The 23,979-nt window shown below is 30.5% G+C and overlaps 1 protein-coding gene across 1 annotated transcript in view; it reads right to left on the bottom strand.

Moving 5' to 3' along the window:
- Positions 1-1,273: 1,273 nt before the first annotated feature.
- Positions 1,274-23,979, bottom strand: part of FucT6 (alpha-(1,6)-fucosyltransferase 8) — an 80,331-nt gene continuing 57,625 nt past the window's right edge. The window contains exon 2 of the mRNA XM_072545951.1: positions 1,274-23,257. Within this exon, the coding sequence (XP_072402052.1) occupies positions 22,279-23,257 (979 nt within the window). The 3' untranslated portion in view covers positions 1,274-22,278. The remainder of the gene's footprint in view (positions 23,258-23,979) is intronic.

Below are 23,979 nucleotides of genomic sequence, written 5' to 3'. Positions count from 1 at the left end.
TCATGTAAACAACATTGAGTATAAATATGTATTTTCGTGCAAGAATTGTTCATGTACGTGAATAAAAGTGAGACTGGTGGTTCATTGAAAACATGGCTTAACATATTTTATTGCTGGTAAATATTAATTTCGAATACGATTTATGACTATGCAAGACAAAGGTTTTTTTAAACTTATTTGTAAGTGGTCGATTACACATATTAACAAGTTTCATTAACTATGGCCTGATAAGACAGAAAATGTTTTAATATTTCAACTAATCCTAATCCTTTTGTATAATTTTAACAGTTAAATATACTAATTGCAAAAAAGAAGTTTTTATACTGTCAATTTAATTTTTTAAATTGGTATCCGGTCAACCACTGGGAATTTTCCCTTGATGTGTTTTTTATTATCGGCAAGTCTGCATGAATTCTGATTTATTTACTTTTATTGACAAAATTTAATACAAATACATGTACCCATATTATCAACATAACGATATATATATATATATATATATATATATATATATATATATATATATATATATATATATATATATATATGTTACGAGCAATGTCCGAAATTGGACAATCCTAGCATTGTACAGAAAATCTTGCCCACTTCTAGCATTGCACCCCTTTACTGTACAATCTCCGAAATATATATAATCGTCGGACTTTGTATAAAAGAATTGCTGTACAATGTTCGAATTTCAATAAGTAGCCATGCGTCAAAGTTTAAGATAATATATCAGATATTGATTCATATCGATTTTTACAATTATTCCCCATTTGTTATTAACGACAAACATCAATTGAGGTTATAAATCCATAATTAACCAGCGTTTTTGACTTTTGGATTCGTAGAATTAAATTATTTTAAATTATCATATATATCTCTTGAAAATCTAAGATGTTTTACAAACATCTTCCCTATATTATAGTGATGTATCTTTCTCTTGAAGCTTTGAAATGTTTCACGAACAATATCCCTATTGTAGAACAATTTCTTCTTCGATTCGATTTTTCAATTTTTGATTTGGTGTGTCGCTTGTCAATAATAATCGATCCGAACCGATGAACGTGTCGACAATTATTTCGATTATTTCGGACATTGTACAGTTTGGGGGTACAATGCTAGAAGTGGACAATAATTTATGTACAATGTTAGGATTGTCCAATTTCGGGCTTTGCTCGTAACATATATATATATATATATATATATATATATATATATATATATATATATATATATATATATATATATATATATATATATATATATATATATAATTTTCAATGCAGCAAATTTTTCCGATTTTCTTAGACTTACTTTATAGATTTTTCCCGGCTCATTATTTATTAATGCATGTCATTTTTCTGAAATGTATTTCTAATTTATATAGTTGAGTTGAGTTGAAATAATGTATTTACAATATTCCGCAGTTAATATGATGTAAAAGTGCTATAAATAGTGGTGTTGATGTGTTAATTTTGTTCAGGAATATATAATAGCGATACTTATTAAGACCAATTATTGAAAAAGAGTCATTTAAAAATGAATATATAAAATATATTATATAGGTTTACAATAACCTTTTTTTTTTAATCAAAAGAATTTACACAGATAAACAATAAACAGTAGAGCCTAATAACATTTTACGTGCTCTAAATTTGTCATGAAAATCTGCCATATTGCAAGCAAAAACCAAAAATGAGTATTTTTTTGTATGAGCATTTGTATATTTTCACAACTTTTATAGATAAATACATACACGGCAACAATTAAAAAAATAAAATATATTTTTTGGTTTTTAAATCAATATTTAATGTAGTAAAGTGAAATCTGAAAATTTAGTCACCTTTATGCATTACCACCTATCTATGTTATACATTGACCACTGTTTTTTTCCCAATTTTAAATAACTTTATAATTCTAACATACCTCTGTAGATTGGCGACCTACTGCGCTATATTTTAAATTATTTAGAACACTCAAATTTCTAGAAAAATACAATGAGATTAGTAAGTTACAATACTCGAATTTTGAGAAACGATTTTTTTTAAGCCCTCTTCTCTATTCGGATTACCGAATATAGTTATGACAACAGAGATGAATATATATATATATATTCATCTCTGTTGTTTGTAAGACGTTTCCACATTGGTCTTGCAGTTCTTTTAATATCGTCACTCCAGCGCATTTGCGGTCTTCCTGGTGCTATTTTGGCTTCATATGGTCGCCAATTCCCGATTTCTTTATTCCATCGGCCATCCTTAAGACGTTCGTTATGTCCAGCCCATTTCCATTTTAGTTTAGCTACCTGTTCGATAGCATCTTTTACTTTTGTTCTATTACGAATGTCTTCATTAGTTTTATGGTCTTTGAGTGAGATACCCAACATCGGTCATTCCATAGCTCTCTGAGTTTTTCTGATCTTCTCCATGTTTATTTTAGTGAATATCCAGGTTTGAGCTCCATATGTAAGTACAGGTAGGATACAGGAATTAAACACTTTGGTTCGCAGTCTTGAGGTATATCTTAAGTACATATGAGAGTCTTCTGAATGCTACCCATCTCATTTTTACACGTCTGCTTATTTCGGTAGTCTGATTTTCTTTGCTTACCTTGACATTTTGACCCAGATATATATATATATATATATATATATATATATATATATATATATATATATATATATATATATATATATATATATATATATATATATATATTCATCTACGTGTTCAATCTCTGTCCCTTGGATGTTTATCATAGGTTTGTCATCTTTGTTTGACATTAGTTTAGTTTTACCCAAAGAATGGCTTCTCTCAACTTTTGTAACGATTCCAAAAATCACAAATGCTAAAGATTGCAATGACTATCGGACAATTGCATTAATGAGCCACACATTGAAAACCTTCCTATGGGTTTTAGAAAGGGTCAAGGAACTAGAGAAGCATTATTCGGAGTCAATATTCTGACACAACGATGTCTGGATATGAATCAGGCCATATATGCTTGCTTCATAGATTTAAAAAAAGCTTTTGACATAGTTCAACATGAAAAGCTTTTAAGTATTCTTAAGAGCAAAAACATAGATAGTAGAGATCTACAAAGAGTAACAACATATAAATATTTAGGAACGTGGCTAACCGAAGATGGAGATCAAACAAAAGAAATCAGATCTAGAATAGAAATGGCAAGAAACACGTTCATAAAATTGAAGAACTTACTTTGCAACCGTAACCTTAATCTAGAGATCCGCACAAGAATGCTACGTTGTTACGTTTTTTCTACTTTACTATACGGCATGGAAGCGTGGACAATAAAACAGTCCGAAATCAAAAAATTAAACTCCTTTGAGATGTGGTGCTACAGGAGAATCCACAGAATATCGTGGACTGAAAAAGTAACTAATATAGAGGTGTTACAAAGAATGAAGAAAGAATGTGAAGTCATAAAAACTGTTAAAATTAGAAAGATTCAATATATGGGTCATATAATGAGGGGCGAGAAGTACGTATTACTTGGATTAATTATGCAAGGGAAGATACAAGGGAAGAGAAACCCAGGACGACGCAAAATATCCTGGCTAAGAAATTTGAGAGAGTGGTTCGGTTGCAGCTCATTAGAATTATTCAGAAGCGCGGCCAATAAAATTAAAATAGCGATGATGATCTCCAACCTCCGATAGGAGAAGGAACCGGAAGAAGAAGTTTAGTTTTGCTGAAATTCTTTTTCAGTCCTTTTTTAGGGATTCTGTGTGTAGCTCGTCAATCATCGTATTCAGTGCATTCCACGTGTCGGCTATTAGTACTACATCATCTGCGTATCTAAGATGGTTCAAGTATCTTCCGTTAATAGGGATTCCCTTATTTTCCCAGTCTATTGACTTAAAGATATCTTCTAGGCTAGCTGTAAATAATTTTGGAGATATTGTGTCTCCTTGTCTTACGCCTCGGTTGATTTTTACTGGTCTTGTTTCGATTCCATTACCCACCGTCACTATCATTTCAGCTTGTTCGTAAATATTATGTATTATTATTCTGTGTCTGGAGTCAATCCGGTTGTTGACTAATGCTTCTTCTATTGCCCACAGTTCTACACTATCAAAAGCTTTTTCATAATCTATAAAAGCCAGACATATTGGGAGATTGTATTCGTTAGTCTTTTCTATTAGGATTTTCAAAGTATATAGATGGTCACAGGTGCTGTACCCTTTTCTAAATCCGGCTTGTTCTACTGGTGGATATCCGTCAAATTTATTGAGAAATGATACAGGGAACAAAACCATTACAAAACATGTAATTAAAGTTTTAGATAATTTGAAAAGCCTTTGGGTATTTCCTAATTCCTCAGTAGGAACTAAAATATAGTAGGTACTAAAATAAGTGCGAATGAATCATCTTTAGCTGTCAGATTTAGCGTAAGATACCTAAAAGAAAAATGATCAGTGATGTATTAACTCAATTTGTGAAATTTTTTCCAGATTTTAGTAAGGATGTAAATGTACTATTTAGCAGATATTGTGAAATTATGTGAGTGCCCGTAGAAAGTTTTAAATGATACATTTAGCAACTTCAAAGGATAAACATTTAAAGGATAAAAAATCTCGTCAAAATCAAAAAGTTTTAATAACTACATCGCTTTCATTAAGACCAGGACCAAAGAGTCCAAAATTTAATGAAGATTTGTATAAAGCTTTTATTGGTACTAAAATTACGCTGAAAAAATTAAGTAAATTAACAATAAGAAAAAACTATGTATCTGGTTTATATGATTCTATACTAAACGAACTGGGAAAAAAAGAAAACAGAAGTACTGACTTAAAACAAAGATATGCTGCTAATTTTGTGTTCGGTGCAATGGAAGCTAAAAAAGAAAGTCATATATCTTATACTTATATCAGTATTCTTCAACGATTGTCTTAATCTTTTGTGGCCAAATGGCATTTTGTATAAAAATATGTGTGGTTTCGTCATCATCCAGCCTTATAAGTCCACTGCTGAACATAGGTCTCTTCCTCGTGTTTCCAACCCCATCTATCTTGCGCCACTCTCATGTTTGCGCCCTGTTTTTATTTTGTTTTTTTAAATCGTCAACCCATCGTGACGCTTCTCTTATCTTCCCTTGATCTCCATTCCAATAACCTCTTTGTCCATCGCTCATCCGTCATTCTAGCTATGTGTTCTGTCCATCTCCGTTTTAGTCTGGCTATACTTTCGATGACGTCAGTCACCCTGGTTCTTCTAACCTTTTCGTTTTTTATTTTGTCTCGCAGTGTTATTCCTAACATGGATAGCTCCATTCTTCTCTGTGTGACCCTCAGTTTGGTAACCAAGGCTTTTGTAAAGTAAGTGTTTCTGCTCCGTATGTCAACACTGGGAGGACGCATCGATAAAATACTTTTTCCTTCAGGCATATGGGAAGCTCACTTTTAAAAGTTTCTCAGTTTTCCATATGCTGCCCTCCAAGACCGATTCTTCTCTTCAGTTCATGGGTCTGTTATTGCTGCCAATCATAATTTCATGTCCCAGATATTTATATTTATCTACGAGTTTTACTTCTTGTCCACCAAGACTGATGTTCTGGTTGGATACTAAATTTGTCATTATTTTTGTTTTAAAGATGTTAACATTTAAACCTACATTTTCTGTAGCTGCAACGAGTTCAGCTACTATGACTATATCATCACCGAAACCTAAGTTGTTTAGTTATTCCCTTTGTCAGCCAATCCATATTCTTAAAAGCATGTTTCAGCACAGTATTAAAAAGTTTAGATGACATTGGGTCTCCTTGTCTAAACCCCCGCTCTATTTTTATGCGATTACTATAGTATATAATTTGACAGTAATTGTGGCCTGTAGGTATATATTATATAATAATTTTGTATACCTATAGTCTAGCCTGCATTCTTTAAGCGCCTGTAGTATTTTGCTCAGCTCAACTGTGACAAAGGCTTTGTGAAAATCGCCAAATAATCGTACTAGAGGTTGATTGTATTCCACTACTTTCTCTATTAGGGTTTTTATGCTTTGTAAAAGGTCATTAGTTTCGTAACTTTTTCTGAATCGTGCGTGTTTTCTTGGTTGATAAGTCTCTAATTTTCTTTCTAGAATCATAGTAGCGTTGTTCCAGTCTGTTGGAATATTGGCGTTGTGAAGTCAGATATTGAAAAGTGGTATAATCTTTTTAAGTAATAGATCTTCTGAAATGTTTAATGCTTCTGACACTATTCCATCTTCGCCTGGGGTTTGGAGGTTGCGTATTGGTATCTTTTTCTCTCGATCTATATAGCCCCGTGTAGAACTCTTCGACTATTGTTAATATTTCTTTCATCTCTGTTTATAGTTTCTTCTCCAGCTCTGTTTCTTAGTTTGTTAATTTTCTATTTTTCCCTTTTACACGCTACTTCTCAAAACTTTCATGTGCTTGCTTTGTTCTATTGCTTATTTAGTTTTTTTTACTTTGTAGTTTTATGTCTTTTCTTATAACCTCTGTGATCGTCTTATTTATTTTATTTAGCGCTTCTTCGCTTATACTCTTACCTCCTTTCATCTGTCGACTTTGGTCTAGAAGGGTTTTCGTAAGTTGACTTAGTTTTTCATCCTTTTTGTTTGTTGGACAATCTTGACTATTTGTTTGTTTAAGATGTTGATATCTGTTATTGTTGTATTTGCCAATTAATTATCAATATATTTTTCGAACTCCTGAATATTAGTTGGTTTTGTCCATTTCTTTGGTTGTTTCTTATTTATCATTTTGAGTATTTTTTTTCGGTCGATATGGTTATTTTCGCTCTTAATAATTTATGATCACTGCTTGTACTAAACTGGTTTAACACAGTTACGTTTTTAAATAAGTGGTTTACAGGTACTGTATCTCAGAATGATACATGTTACGTGTTTGGATCATGGTCTCTATCCTCTTGCGTAACGTTAGAGTTTTATATCCACAAGTGAATGCATTAATTTCATCAATTAAAAAGGTATTTTTAAAGTCTCCAGCCCATGTGGATACATTTAGGGCAACAGCAGAAAAGGTTCCATTACCTCCAGCCCCAGTTGTTACTAGATGGGGTACTTGAATAATTGCTGCCACTTACTGTAACAAAAATTTCGATTTATGAAGAAACATACCAAACTAATTTAGCTAGGAAGACGCTCAATGTATACAAGAAGTCCAAAACAAATTTTGCTATAATAATTGAGGTGAAGATTTAACTTATATTAAAAATACTTTAAGTTGTTTGCCAAAAGCAATTAAACTACTTGAAACAAAAGGGCTAAGTTTAATAAAAACGGTTAAAATCATAGAGGAAATAAGAAAGACTTTAACCACCAACAAAAAAAATTTTTTCAGAAAAATTAAAGTGTTCTAAACAAATTTAAGTTACTAAACTTTGAAAGTTTCGTTTTAAACAGGAAACAGTGGACAAAAAACAATATATTACAATATTAATACAATATATGCAACCGAAACATATTAACCACTTTTTAGATTTTTAGTTTATTTTTAGTTTAGTGATTGAGACAATTTTTATTATATTGATTTTAAAATATGTTTTTTTTATGTTGCTAATATATTTCTAGAACACAATGTGTATTTGTGTATTTTTAACAGTAATAAAGTAGACCTATTATATGTACAGGGTGTTCCAAATTGGTATGTTTTGAAGGGTATACCGAAAATTAGAGAGAATAGAAAAAAGGTAGTTAAGATGCCATGACTTCTTTTTTCATTAAAGTAACGATTGCCCAATAAAATCATCAATAGGTCACCACATTCGCGAGATATAGGGCGATTATTAAAAAATGTCGAAAACGACAGGGTTAAACATCTTGGCATTTTTGATAGATTACATTATGGAAGAGTTCAGTGGCACACGAGAAATTTTTTTAGGGGGTCTCATTAAGGAAATATAATAGCAACTTATATTTTTTATATGAGACACCCTATATATTTTCAGTTTTTGAAACTACTATTCAAATAAAATGTTTATAGTTGACGTCCTGTTATAGGCACTTAAAAATCAATGGTAACACATTTTAACATTTCATTATGAGGATAATAATCTCTTGAAACTTTTATTTAGCAAAAATAAAATCAGTACCTAACTAACTTTAAAGTAAATACTAAACTCCTTATTGTTGGTTCAAAGTGAATTATTATTTTTAAAGTATTAATTCCATATTCTAAATAAAATTGTTACGAAATAGAACTCACTGTATTTTATTACCTTCTTCGTTTCCAGTTATAATTTTTTATCCGATATAATATTATCGTCTTCTTTTTTTATTATTGTTCTGAAGCTATTTTTTGTGATAATACAATTTACTATTTTTTATTGGGAATAAGCTACAATTTTACTTTAAAATTAGTTTATTTTGACGTTTTGATTTCCGTAAATTGCATTATGTTTTTTTATCTAAAATAACATATTGTTAAATCTTGTAAAAATGTTCATTTTGTGGAGTAGGTTATATGTATATTAAAAGGTAATAGGTAATGGTAAAGATAATATTTAGCGACGAAGCTCGCATATCCAGTGCAGGAATATTTAACCGACACAATGAACTATACTGGAATGACTCAAATCCTTACTTAGTTCGGGGATTTTTCAGGGAAGAATTTTATAATCGGTGGATTGGAATTGATGGTCTTTGTTCACCAGAACTAAATCCTCCTGATTGTTTTATTTGGAGATTTTTCAAAAACAATATTTATAAAACTGACTTTACTGATAATATTAAGGAAGAATTATTACAAAGCATTCATCAAGCATTTATAAAAATAAGCAAAATAAGCAAAAATTTTTGTAAAATGAATTCTACTTGTTCCTTTGTTTATTATTGTTGTTTTTATGTTTATTATAATGTTAATATTTTTGTAAAATTAATTATGGTTGTTAAGTAGTTTGTATTCTGGGTAAATTTGTTATTTCCATTTAAGTTGATTGATCTTATTTCTGGTAAATAAAACTGTGAAGGATTATTATCCGCATAATAAAATGTTAGAATGTGTTACTGAGAGTTTTGTTTCTAAGAGTCTATAGTGTGATGTCAAATAAACAATGTATTTGCAGAGTAGCTCCAACGACTGAAAATAGATATATAATATGTGATATCAGCTGAAAGAGAATTAAAAATGTAAACGAAAAATGTCAAAATATATAGGGTGTCCCATATAAAAAAAAAAACAAGTTGATATTATATTTCCTTAGTGAGACACCCTTAAAAAATTTCTCGTAAGCTACTGAACTCTTCCATAATATATCTATCAAAAGTTTTTATAAAGTTTTTTAAAATTGATCTTAATAAAGAAGACATTTAACCTTTTCGTTTTCGACATTTTTCAATAATCGCCCTGTATCTCGCTAATGTGTATAGCTATTAATGATTTGATTGGGCAATCATTGCTTTAATAAAAAAAGAAGTCATGACATCTTAACTACTTTTTTTCTATCTCCTCTAGTTTTCGGTATACCCTGCAAAACATACCAATTTGGGACACCATGTACATATATGCAAATTTAAATGCATATTTCCAGGCTTTTTAATGCATATCTGCATGTATATTTCACCAATTTTAAATGCATAATTATCCAAATCCTATTTATAACCTATCGAATTCGCAGTTTTGTTTTGAAATGGAATAATTGGTAACGTAAACGAATAAATTCAACAAATCAATTCAGATCAGAGAGTCAATTCTATGAATCGAATCAAGAAATGATTTATCTACCTTGCATTCTGATTTCAATATAACGACAGGTTAACCTAAGTTTAAACGTCAAAAATGTTATCTATACTATTCATATTCATATGCAGTTATATTGTGATTCAACTATATCTAATAATTTGCAAAATTAGATTTTCTTTTATTATTCAATCAATTATTTTCACGTTTTTCAAATTTTAAGGAATCTGCTAATGTTTGTTTAAAAATATTCATCTATTTTTGAAAACCACTGTATATTACTGTTTTACTTTTCAAAAACAAAAACAACATATTCGATTACATTTTCCTAGTTTCTGTACATTTTGATACATGTAATATTATTTGTAACCCTGTATATGATATAAAATCCTAAAATGTTAGAGATGTCATTTTTTATTTGTGACATGACTAACCCACGTGCTTAACCTAATGTATTTTCACGATCGTTAATTATGTCAATTAAGTATATGCTCAATAAATTAACCTAATAAAATTGAACAAAAATGCCATAAATACAACGGACTAATAAAAATCTTTCGACACAAAACACCATTTTATACCAAAGATACACAATAAAATCAATATTTAAACTATGTATGTAAGAATGCAGTCATTAGGAAGTTAAAATCAATTGAAGGATTACATATAAGCAAACGTTATTTTTTTAATTTCTCATGTAGATAATGCTATAAGTTTTATATCAGCAAAAGTATTCATACTTGACGCTACCTATGTCATTTCATGACCTCTTGTGAATACGTCAATCTATTTATAGTTCGAATTTTGATTAATTTTGATTAAAATTTGAAGTTATATATACTAATAGTCACGACTAAAAACAAATTACAAAAATTTCTGTATTAATAATTCAGCTGACAAGTTAACTGAACTGTAAACTTAAAGGATGATCGAATCTGATACTTGTTTATCAGTTTGTCAAACCATGAAAAAGTCAATAAAGCAAACGATATAACGAGTGAAATTATATATAAAAAAAAATATGAACAAAATTGTGATCAAAAATACGGCTACGGTTCTGAAGCTATTTCATTGTGGCATTTTTGTGTTATTAGTATCTTTAATTGGAATTAACCAAATTTTAGTTGTAAATAAGTTTATTTTCACGTTTCGATTTCAAGTGCGGAATATTTTCCCATATAACTTGAATGATGCATACCCATTTAACTTTTAAAACTTTAACAGAAAGAAAAAATCCGCTTGTAGATTTTCTAACGCTCACTCTAATACGAAATTATAACCTAAATTTTTCCTAACCTATTTCTCAAAATAGGAAAGCAAGGAGTGAATATAAAAAATAATAAACGAGAAGAAAATATAATAAGTTAATGTTTTTCGCAGTTTTTATGACATTTTTCTACAAGTTTTATTATCAGTTGTGCATAAATAATAAACGTTTTAATTATTATTTTATAACATCATGACATAAGATGACAAAACACGATCGTAAAAATATTATTTGTTAGCAGAATCCATATGCCACCAAGAATATATTTATTTAACAAATTCAATATTCATCACTTTATTATTTATTTTTATAATTTCAACTAATGGACTCATCATATAATTCGAAAGCTTGGTGAAAATTTGGAAATAGTAACTGTTAAAGAATATATTTGCAATATGAGTGCACCAAAATATACACAAAAATGACAATCACAGCAAGGAAATCGACAAAAATATACATAATTAAAGTACATTGTTGGAAAAATAAATTAACTTAATAATAATAATAGTCTCCCGTTTTATACCGCTTCGCGGCTTTGGGAGTATAGCAGGGTAGTCTGCTATATCTAGGGCCTACGGTATACAAGGACGGTAACATGGCCAGTGCTACGCTTCAACCGCCTATTATTACCCCTGGTTTTACCCAAGGTACTCATTTTATTCAGGCTGAGTCGACCTGGGGCCTATAGACATTTTTAAAAATGTCTAGCTGTTCTTGCCGGCGGTAGGATACCGGACCACCCGCATGCGAGGCAAGCATCCTACCGCTTGCGCTACGCAGGCCCACATATATAAATTAACTTAAAAGTAAAAAATTAAAGTACACAATGAGGTTTCATGTGACTCCGATATTAACAATACTTTGATAGTGGACTGGATTCATGGATATAAAAAATCTCACGAAAGTAGAAGAAAAATAAAAAAATGGAACAAGATTTGAAATGATAATATTAAAGAAAACACTAAACAAGAACTAAGTTAAAGTTATACAAAAGGGGGAACTTAATTTACACTAACTTATGTAAATATATTATTTTATAACAACATATTTATAGGAAACTGCCAGAAATCAGTAATACCTGGACCTGATCTCACAATTAACGAACAACTTGTTCAGAGGTTTCAGAGGTAGATGCTCTTTTAGGCAGTACATACCTTTATAGCCTGCAAACTCCGGCATCAAGATCTTCGCATTAGTTGACTCAAGTAACATGATTACTGTGAACTTCGAAATATACGCAGGAACTTAACCAAAAGACACATTTCGACTATCGAATAGTCGGATATTGTCAAGCGAATTTTCCCATCGAATATTGTCAACTGACTTGTAAGTTGTATAAGAGGACCATACCGTAATATAACCATGGATAACAATCGGTTTTCAAGCTTCCCACGAGCAATAATACTGAAGAATTAATTAAAGCTAACTTTGCTCCGAACAGTAAAGAAAAACAAGCGGGAGATACCCATAGAATTCATAAACACCACCAAAAGACCAGACTTCAGTAGTCAGTTTGCATTTCATAAAGACTGCACGCTTGTATCTTTTGTCCCAAAGAAGTAGAAAAATGTCCTTGTCCTATCCACAAGCCATACAGATGACAGCATAGACAAGGATACTGGCAAAACAATAATGGTAGTGGAGTACAATCATTCTAAATTCGGGGTCGATGTTGTCGATCAAATGTGTGGTTTTTATAATGTCGCCAGAAATAGTAGGAAATTGCCCTTAACTATTTTCTTTGATATTATAAATATAGCAAGAATAAATGCCTTAGTAGTATTCCAAATGAATAACTCGAACCTGAGTGTTGTACGGCGCGATTTTTTAAGCAGCTTAGCTTTGGACGTGAGGAAGCCGCAGATTAGAAAGAGATTTTGCACTCCTAATGTTTCGAAACATCTGAGGAAAAAATGCGGATTTTTACTTGAAACCGAAGGATACTTGGAATAAGCTTCGACTTCTGCGGAAACAACTACATCCCAACCAAAGAGGGCCAAAACAGGAAATGGCCGATGCTATATGTCCTCGAAAAAGAGACAAAAGAACATGAGACTATTGTTCCTTCTGCAATAATTGGATCTGTAAAGAACATAAAAAAAATCACCGGTCGTCTGGTTAAAATGAATGATCTGGTTACCATTTTATCAAACTTTAATTTTTGAAATGTATTTATTCGCTTTTAACAAAATATAAGGTTGCCTACTAAAAATTTGATAAAAACAAGCTTTGTGTTATATTAAAATTGAATATATATTTTAGACGTGATTTATCCTGGGACACACGTGTATCCCACGCGACCGCTCACGTAACAAGTTGCTATGCGAGTAATCCAGGGTTAAACTGGCTTTTGCAATATAAAATCAAAATGGAATTGCGTATTTTGAAACTAATGACCTAAAAAATTAAATCTCATATTCCATGTTTTTTTTTTAATTCGATGTCCAACATATTGAAAAATGGTCTCGAAAACGCTAAAATTGTCCTTTTTTCGGCATTTTTAATTGTTTATTTGCATTTTAGAAAAAAATCACAATAATAACTATTTATAATTTGTTTAAAAATTGACAAAACAATTTGGAGAAACAAAAATATGAGCATCGAAAGCAAAACACAAATTTACAAAACCTGTGTGAGACTTATTACGACACCACTACTAGAGTGAGGAGCAGCGATATCAGACCACTGTAACATCCAAGACGTTATAAAATGATCTAGAGTCAAAAAAGGGCATAGAGAGACCACGTTGATAGAATGGGTGATAACAGACTTGTAGAGAAATTGTAAAGACATTGTAAAGAAAGAGAAACCGAATACCAGCAGACTACCCGGAAGACCCCCAAACGCTGGTATGAAAGTTGGAAATCGAAATCCCAACTTGGCCTACAACTTTGAAAAAACAAGACATTATCCTAAAATAAGAAGAAGAATATTTTGTGATACTGCGTAGCACAAATACGAAGTGCTTCAGCTTATTATTCAGTAATGTTAATGGTAAGAGGAGTCTAGGTTGTCGCGGAACTTCTTATCTAAAAAGCTTACGGCTATGGAATGGAACCAGCACAGCAACAATTTTCAGAAAGGCGGTATCAAAGGCCTATAACGAATGAAAACTTTCGATAGGACACCGTACGCTAAGAGAAAACATAGGATGGCATCTAATACAATATCATAATGTACTAAGATTATGGAAAAAGGTAATCTGCACAATATGAGGGAAGGGTGATGATCTTAATAGATCTTACACTTTAACTTACTTTAAGAGTTAACTATTCTACTAAATAGACAAACCACTTTTTTGTAATTAATTCCTAATAATTGTTATGCAAAATAAACAACTATTTATATTACTATTCCAAACAAAACACCGGTTTTTATTGAAAATGCAATTTACATATCATCAAACTCGTACTGGTACATTATTTATGCATTATATTTTCTTATTTGAGTTTTATATTAAAAGTAACGGTTCATTTTTCTAGCACCCGTTGTATAAAGAAACTATAGATATAAAAAGATAATAAGGGTCAAGTCTACATTTTATTATCGTTCTTCTTGGTTGTATAAATTGATTGTGGAGTGTGACCTTTAACGATGTGGTATTTTTTATTAATAAAATTATCTGAAAGTCGCTGTTATATAATTTTTAATCATAACTAACCACAAAAAGCTTTATGTTTGTATGACTGATAGGTGTAACAAATCATACAAAAAGTAATACAGTATTTTTTTTGGAAATATTCATTGATATATAATTTACATGTGAAAAAAATAGCCAACAAGATGGAAAATATTGGTGTAACGTAACGTGTTGTACGACCGGAAAGCTTTAAATATGAATTATCTATGCTTTCAAACAAGCGTATGACAGAAATAAAGTCAAATATTTATGTCACTGGGATATTTGGGAATCAACAAAAATCTGAAAAGATAATAAAGCCTGAAAAAACAGCCAGAAGTAAATGCAGAGAATATCTAGTAGGCATTGACTGCACGTTTAGTTAAGGTGCTCAGTTTTTTTTATATGCATCGTGGTCTGTTATTAAAGTTGTCATTTCAAGTGATTTTTACCTCTTGATTAAGTTGATTAATTCAAACTTTTTTCATTTCATTTTTTTGGGGGATCTCCCAAACTTAATAAAAACCGCTAATAAAAACGGAAAGTCATGTTTGTAAGCGCAAACAAATGCACATACATGTTGCGTAAGTAAAACAAGCAGAGATTTCCTCAATGTGACTATGGAAACTTTCTTTTTAAAGAAAACAGCGAAATGACTCAACTTGAATAAAACTATACGGAAGAACGGAATCAATTAAATTAGGAAGTAAAGTTAAAGACGAAAGTTTCAATGAGTAGTTGAAGGAAGTATTCAACAAAATACATTGGAAACAGCAAGGTAACTAAATCCACAAAGGCTCAACCATGTGTGAAATGCTAGCGACATCATTCTGATAGTCCCCAGAATGTACTTTGCAAAATAAAATGTCTTCTATTATGTTTCCACCTGCTTCAAAGCGCTCAAATATGCTCTAACTTTAGTAGATTCGTCGAACTGCATAGCAAAATATGGATCTTCGTTAACTTTTCAATTTTGTTCTCGAATGTCACCCACCATATCGACAATTCTGCCTTTAGATAGTATTATCAAAGAGTGGCATGCTTTTTAGCTTGTCTGTCTCCTCTTAACATAATTTCTACCATACGCATTGTTGGTGTATATTAATTAAAGAATGCTTAACACATTGCGACGCCGATATCCGTACCAGATAAAGTACCAGTTTAACCATAAAATCCGTTTGACGTATGCCATTGCATTCTTCATTTCAGACTTATTTTATCGTCATTACACGTATTTTACGTTTGGTATTACTAATACTCATGAAAACGCATAAAGCTTAACCAAAACAAACTTACAGCATAAATAACAAAGTGAATTAGATTGGATTGGGTAACATTCAGAAAACTAAACAACGCATTGGAAATCACATGATACTCACAATCTAACAACAAAACACTGAAAACTTTTGTTTTCAACACTTTCAGAAGATTTATTATAATTTATTTTCACTAGCGGTTTCGGCAAAGTGCCTTTCTCGTGATGTATTTTTACTATACTACACTTTATAGTCTTTAGCTGAATAAGTTGGGGAGAGGAGAGCTGTTCTCTCAAGTTTTTTATTCATAATTATATAGTATTTTTCATATAAAAATGCGTGCACATCATTTAAGATTTACTACGTCAGAACCCCACAGCGTTGCCAAAACATCAGAATAGTTAGTAAGTGAGGAATTTTTAAAATGTCAACTATTTGTCAAACTATTACATAACAGTAAATACACTTAGTTTTAAGACTACTGCAACACACTAAAATACATAAGGAAACAATTTAATACAAAATTATATATTCTAAATTTTAAACTTACCTCTATTTAGAGCATTAATAGTCAAAACGTCCCTCCATTATTTCTTGTTCAAAATAATCTATCTTATATGAAAGCTTATCAGCTTTCTACAGACTATTTAGTTGTTTTGGCATAGCACAATCACATACACAACAATAATACACAACAATAATTAGTTTTTAAAGCTATTAATCTAAATTTAATATGTATTTATAAATACAATTTATTAATATATAATATATTATGATCAAATTGTGTAAGAAATCAAAACAAACAAAATTTTTACTATAAAAAAGCGGCAACACTTTAAACAATTTTGCCACACACTGAACTGTCACAAAATTTGAAGTATTCCCGTATCAGTTGCGTACAAATGTCTAATATATTTAATTAAAATTATTATTTTGGGGAATATTAGACTTAAAGCGTTATTTCATAAAATTTATATTATTAATAATAACAAATGTTTTTGGTTATTTAATCAATATAATTCTAAAATTCCCAATATAATGATAATTACATTTTTCTGATTATTATACTTTGTTCACGCCTATGAAAGATCGAGCAGTTCCGTATGGGTTTCGTATTATTAGCTGTGTTAGGAAAATTTGAACTCTAAGGTTGACGTTCTGAAAATTTTAAATATAAGTGACGTCACTTTATATAAATTGTGACGTGCACGAATTTTTATATGAAAAATACTATATCTGTATTTTTTAATTTATTAATTTCCATAGATTCTTTTAAAGATAGCTTAATGCCTTTATTTTATTGGTCATTAAAATATTGATTATAATCTAGAAGGTGAAGTACGTACGTAGAATCTGTTTTTCTATTATTGAAAGCCCTTTTGTATTCTGCTATACGTTTGTTAGAAGTTCTACCAGTTTGACCGATGTAAGTTTTTGAGCAGTCGCCACATTTAAGTTTGTATACACCACTGTATAAGTACTTTTTCTTTTGATACTTAATACTAATACTAATAATCTTCCAAATGGGCAAATATCAATGGAAAGATAACAGCTGCATATAAAATTTAAAGATCGTAAAAGTAACGAATATATTAGAGGACTAACCAAAATACAAGTCGCTATACAGCAAGTGGCAAAACTCTTGCAAATAATTTCCTTCGACTAAATAATGATATGGAAAAAGCAGATAATATATTGGCGTTTATGGAAATACAAGACAAAAATACCTAAGAAAATGAAGCAAGGAGTTAGAAGAAGATGAACAACAGCACTTGATAATGTATAACAGTTACAAATATTTTTAATGCTTTTCAACAATATTGATAAATGTATTTTGTGGTATCAAACATTGAATAATAACCATAATATGTTGAATAGATAATCCATACATAATTTTAATATCACAACAATTTTATCTGCACACATAGAATATCTCTAACCCATTATAATGTGGATGTTATTTTAATTAGTTAAAATTGCCTCAATTTCACGGTGTTTGGTTTTTTTATATAAATTTCTTTTCATACGTTTTCAAATAAAATATGGTTATGGAAGCTCATAGAAAGCTTTCTCTGCTAGAAATGTTTAAGTTAGTGGTATCTACAATCAAACAGGGATAATATCGACCGAATTTATCAAACAGAAGAAATAATATGTTAAATATTTTTAAAGAACACTCTGTATTTTATAAATATTAAAATAAAGGGTTGGGATAAAGTAAGAAACCAAATAAATATCTTTAAAACGAAAAAAACAATATTTATGAAATTTTACATATGGCACATAACGCATCTAATGCTACATTTTTTGTTGCGACTCTACTTATTTAGTACCCCTAACTTATTTAGTTTAAATGGGACACCTTGTATATTTTTGCAGATACAAAAAACGTGTTATTCCTAATTCAGATAAACCAAGTTTGGTAAAAGAAATCTGTTAAAACGAGAAACAAATAAGTTCAAATGTTCAAAATTCTCGCAAAGTTCACATCCTCACAATTTGTAAGCCTACTAACAATTTATTTACTAACCTAATAAGAGTAAAAAGTAAACTCGTGTCTGTTTTTGAAGCAAAGTTTCTATACTGGCGTTGTATTACTTGTTTCTTTATAGTAAAGTGCTGAGGTAAGCGTCACGGAACTAGCGCCACAAGATGGCTTCGTCACGCGGTTCATCATAGCGGTTCTTCACATCAATTTATTGCTCTCGATCAATTCGTTTCTATTCATCATATATTTATTCTAAGCAGGTTTAAATTAAAAATTGCATAAAAAATATCTAACAAAATACAGACATTAAATGAGAAGTAAAAAATTAAAAGTATATGTTTGTCAATAAAAGATCCGATTCGCAAACGATTGTCAAAATTTAAAAGTCATAAATGTCATCCGATTGAATATTGAATACTCAGTTAAAATTTTAACACACTTCTCGTTTTAGAATAATTTCATATAAATATTACATATTATTATACAACATATTATTTAGTTTAAATAATATGTAATTAAATTTATTATCAAATTATATTTATTTATAATTTAATATTTCGTTTGAATTTGACAGATCTGTCAGAAGTAAACAGCGTATACTTTGTTAATACGTCAACAGGTGGCATTAGGAGCAAAGTAGTAATTTATTCAATCATTATAATATAATATAATTTGTTTAAAAAAATAAATAATAAAATTACTTTATTTAATTTTAAAAATATTATTTAAAATTTAAAAATATAGAATACTGTAACATCTTTTTTGTATTGTAGTACTGGTAGTAAGAAATAAACGAGTACTATCTAGTGCTAGTAGGTAACTGCTGACAAGCCAATTTAAAGTAATAAGTTATAGAATAAAAATGGTTCATTAAAGTGAAAAAGATCGTATTGAAATAGTAATAATGATCGGTTATCGTTATTGTGTTAGTAATAAATATTCCAAAAATTTCAATATGTAGATAGAAATTGTCCAAAATAGGCTTATAGACGAATAGATAGACGGAAATTTGACTGGTAAAAAGTATTTAGATTTACTAAATAATCAAATTTATTCTGCACTTTAAAGAGAGTGGCCAGTTACCATAAAATTTTTGGTTTCAACAAGATGAAGCACTTCCCCACTATTATCGGAGAGTTAGAAATTTTGGAATACGAATTTTCTGAGGGTGGCTTTGTAAGCCGAACGCGCTCAGCTAGGAATTAAATATTTTACTTCAAAATTATTTTCTTTTCCATTCATTCATTTGTCATAAGTATTTAGAAAAACATATCAGTCGTTTTCAAAACTAATTATATAGTATCATGCTAAAGTAGGGAATAAATTAATTATTTCAGAAACGGGCGACTTTTTAAAAAAATATATTCAAACACGTCAATTTTAATTTTTGACTGGCAATAATTGCTATATATGTAAAAGGAAGGTTGCCGGTGTGAGTTCATCTTAACAGAATATTGGGAAAAACCAAACCCAAAAGTCACAATCTTGTATAAATAGTGATGTTATATCTATATTAATAAAAATGAATCGCCGAAATGTTTGTAAGGGCATCACTTCAGAAAGACTGCACCAACTTAGATAATTATTTTTTTGTTGTGTATATTATCAGCAGAAGGTTTGTGTAAAAGACAATTTTCAAAAGATTGTACGGAAAGACATCAAAAATAGTTTTTCTCTCATTTTAAATCGCAATATAACTAATAGATGGCGCCATACTATGACTAACAAAGGAAGTTAGGATTAACAAAATATATGTCAGTATTGATAGATTACGCGACAACCATACCGCACTGAATATACCGGTTCTCATTCGATCACTGAAGTCAAGTATTGACGATGGCGGTTAGTACTAGTAGAACACCGCATGTTGTTGCCATGTGAAACCATTGTTCTTCGAAACGGCTGGACCGATTTTTATCAAATTTTACATGTGTATTCTGTAGGTGTGAAAATAGGTTGTTATCTAGTTTTCATACCTTTAAGTGATAATTATAATTCACTCTTTTTTTATTTTTTAAACAAACGATTTATATTTTTACTATTTTTAATTGCCATATTAGTGTCAAAAAGTTAGTTGCCATACTTCTTCGAAACGGCTTGACCGATTTTTATGAAATTTTCGATGTATATTCGGTAAGTCTGATAATCGGTCGTAATCTATTTTTCATAACCATAAGGGGTAAGAATGTTTCACTCCAAACATTTTTTCACATTGTTTAAAATAATTTATTATTTTTATTTTTTTATAACGTGGCATTAAAAATACATACAGCCCTTAATTTTCACCAGTCCATTACTAACCCAGTGTCACAGAGTTAGTAACCCCTATTTTTAAATAGCCGTATTAGTGTCACATAGTTAGTTGCCATACTCCTGCCAAACCGCTTCACCGATTTTTATGATATTTTATATTTATATTACTTATGAGAATCGATCGTGATCTATTTTTCATACCCCTGTGGTTCATCCCAAACATTTTTTTTATTTTTTGTACGATTTTTTTTTTATTTTTGTTTTGTATGATGTGGCATTAAACAATACATAAAACCCTTAGTTTTTACCCTTCTATCACCAACACCTATTTTTTAATAGCGAAATTAGTGTAAAAGAGTTATTCGTGTAACAGAGTTAGTTGCCACACTCTTTCGAAACGGCTTGACCGATTTTTATGAAATTTTATATGTATATTTGATATATTATATGTATAATGTATAATTGTATAATTTACAATTGAAAGTAGGATCAGTTGTCATTATGCAACATAACATTAATGAACCTCGACTGTGCAATGGAACGAGACTGACTGTGAAAAGGCTAATGAATAATGTCATTGCGACAACGATCATCAAGGAAAAATACAAAGGAGAGGATGTCTTCATCCCGCGTATACGAAGATTGCAACGAACGTATATATGTATATATATATATATATATATATATATATATATATATATATATATATATATATATAATAACGGATTTATTACGGCTGTCGCCGCTTCTCCGCCCCCAATTTCCATCTTTTTCTGTCATATGCAGTTGCCTCTTCTAAGTCTCTTGCCGCCATTGCTTCATCAATATCGTACCATTTGATTTTAAATGTTTACAATTTCCCGTGCTTTTGGCTTCTGCAATGACGATGACATTGCGTCATCAGTGTTGGCGTAATGATGTAACCGACAATTTTTTTAAATATAAACCGAGGTCACGGGATACCTCATTGAAAGCTCTCCTAATCGCCTTTGCAACGATGTATTATTCGAATATTTATTTCTACAAAGTTAACCAAAATTATGTACTTAGTTAAGTAAAATGGAATTACAATAAATACTCATTCACTAACTAAATTACGTTAGTAAAGAATGTACTGCTCGTCTTTCTCATTGCATCATTGCTGAAGGTCGTCGATTTGATTATTTCTTATAATTTTATTGTATATTTTACTAAAAATTTATTATAAGTTAATTGCATCAATAAACCATCAATTTTGGTTAACGTTGTAGAAATAAATACCTATTCAAATAATTGCATCGTTGCAAAAACGTTTAGGAGACCATTCAAGTGAGGTATCTCGTGACCTCGGTTTGTATAAAAAATCGTCGATTACGTCATTACGCCAACACTGATGACGTAATGACCAACACATATATAGCAATTAATGGGCAGTTAAAAATTTAAATTGGCGCGTTTTAAGAGTTTTTTTTAAAGTCGTCTGTTTCTGAAATAATGAAGTTATTCCATAATTTTGCATCATACTGTATGTACTGAGATAAGCATTTTCTTATAGATAATATTTCTTAATAATAAAATTTTTATAGATATCAGGTGGTTTTCAATAAATAAAAATATTTAAATTAACAAGTAAGGTTGTTAATTAAATATATATTTTTGGTGGATGGATTCAATGGCACGTAGTACAACCCTCCTATGGTAAATCATCACTATTTATTACATTTTTGTATTATTGAGCTTTATGTACCTCGGAATATGTAGGAAATTTGGCAGTTTCTATTTTATCTTTTACTTTAAAACTAGGATAAAATGCGATTTGATTTGTTCTGAGATTCCGCCCCTTACTGAACCCGTTCCAGTGATTACCGGCGACACCTATGACATCCCCCACAGATACATACATCTCACCTTTTCGTTTTGGTTCGTGGGGTAACACCGCGATCATATTATGCGCATTTTGGCCGCCATAATAGTATATATCGTCTAGCGATCGATACCTGGTGGTGGCGTCTGGATAATAGTTTTGCATTATTTCGTAAGCAACCCTACAAACTTGAGAAGAAAAGGTACATACCAGATAGTCGCTCATGGATAACATATTGATGTCGTTAATTATACCAAATAGAGAAGTGTCGGAGTATCGGGTAGAAACTGCAGCTGTCTTCGCTATGGAAGGATCGCCGATTATTTCATAGTTCGGATATAGTTTCTGAGCTTCTTTAAAAACCTTTGGATCGTCTGATGCCAGGTATATCCTTCTCTTGTCTACTCTTTGCTTTAACTCTAGCCCATTGTAATATTCATCAACATGAGCCATGTATTCCTCCAATCCATGAAAAGCAGCTTCAGTACCTACCTTGTCAGTACGACGAATATGAACTCCTACAATTGGTCTCTTGAAACCCATCTTAGCCATAGTGTCCTGAAGCATCTTTTTTGTTTTTTCTTGAGGCCTTAAAAGATACTTCAAAATCTGACCTACCCACCACACAATGGGGTCTCCGTGTAATCGTGTTAACCTTGGTGCCAGGTCTTCCGGAATGGCAAGTGGTAAAAATGGAGGTCTTGGAGAAAGTGAATCAATTATAGGTAAATTGATTACTTGAGTTTCCGTATTTCCAGGCCAGCTGGCTATTGTTTTACCAGTAGGATCCGTACAGGTATCGCTTACTGGTTTAAAAACTTCTTCCCAACCAGCTTTATGGTACCTATAAAAAATAAAAGTATTAAGCAAAAAATATGTGGCTTAATTGAATTTATTAGGGAAGTACTTGCGACTAAGTAAAAAAGCAATAAAATTTTAATGAGTCTTAATTCTGCACTCTGATATAAGGGACTATCTAAATATGTCTGTTTATAATATTACATACAAAGATAATACCTACATAAAAACATCGTCACATAATATAATAGTGAAGTATAAAGTAAGATGAAAACGAAAAGAATAAATTGAAGAAAATATGTAGATAAAACTTCAGAGACTATTATTTATGTAGTATTCCCACATGTATATTTGTTTAAGTTTCTGTATTAGTGTTAAAGTGTATTACTATTGAGCGATTAGTATTTTTTTATTGAAAATACCCTAACTATCTTATACATATATACTCTCTCTACATAAATATATACTCTTAGCATATACTCTCCCGTTTTGCATCGCCCAATGCTACAACTAAACTACCCTTATATTATATTCATGTTAATTTTATCTCTTTTTGTCATTTCACTATCCATTTAAGGATTCCTATTTCTACAACATACATTCGTTAGACTATTTTTCGTTCTATCGACTACTCGTTCCATCAATTTTTTGCTCTGCTCTAACTCTACATACCTACATACATATATATATATATATATATATATATATATATATATATATATATATATATATATATATATATATATATACATATATATATACCTATTT

This window comes from Diabrotica undecimpunctata, chromosome 1, assembly GCF_040954645.1.
Source record: "Diabrotica undecimpunctata isolate CICGRU chromosome 1, icDiaUnde3, whole genome shotgun sequence".
NCBI classification, from domain to species: Eukaryota; Metazoa; Arthropoda; class Insecta; order Coleoptera; family Chrysomelidae; genus Diabrotica; species Diabrotica undecimpunctata.
This window is presented reverse-complemented; position numbering and strand designations above follow the sequence as displayed.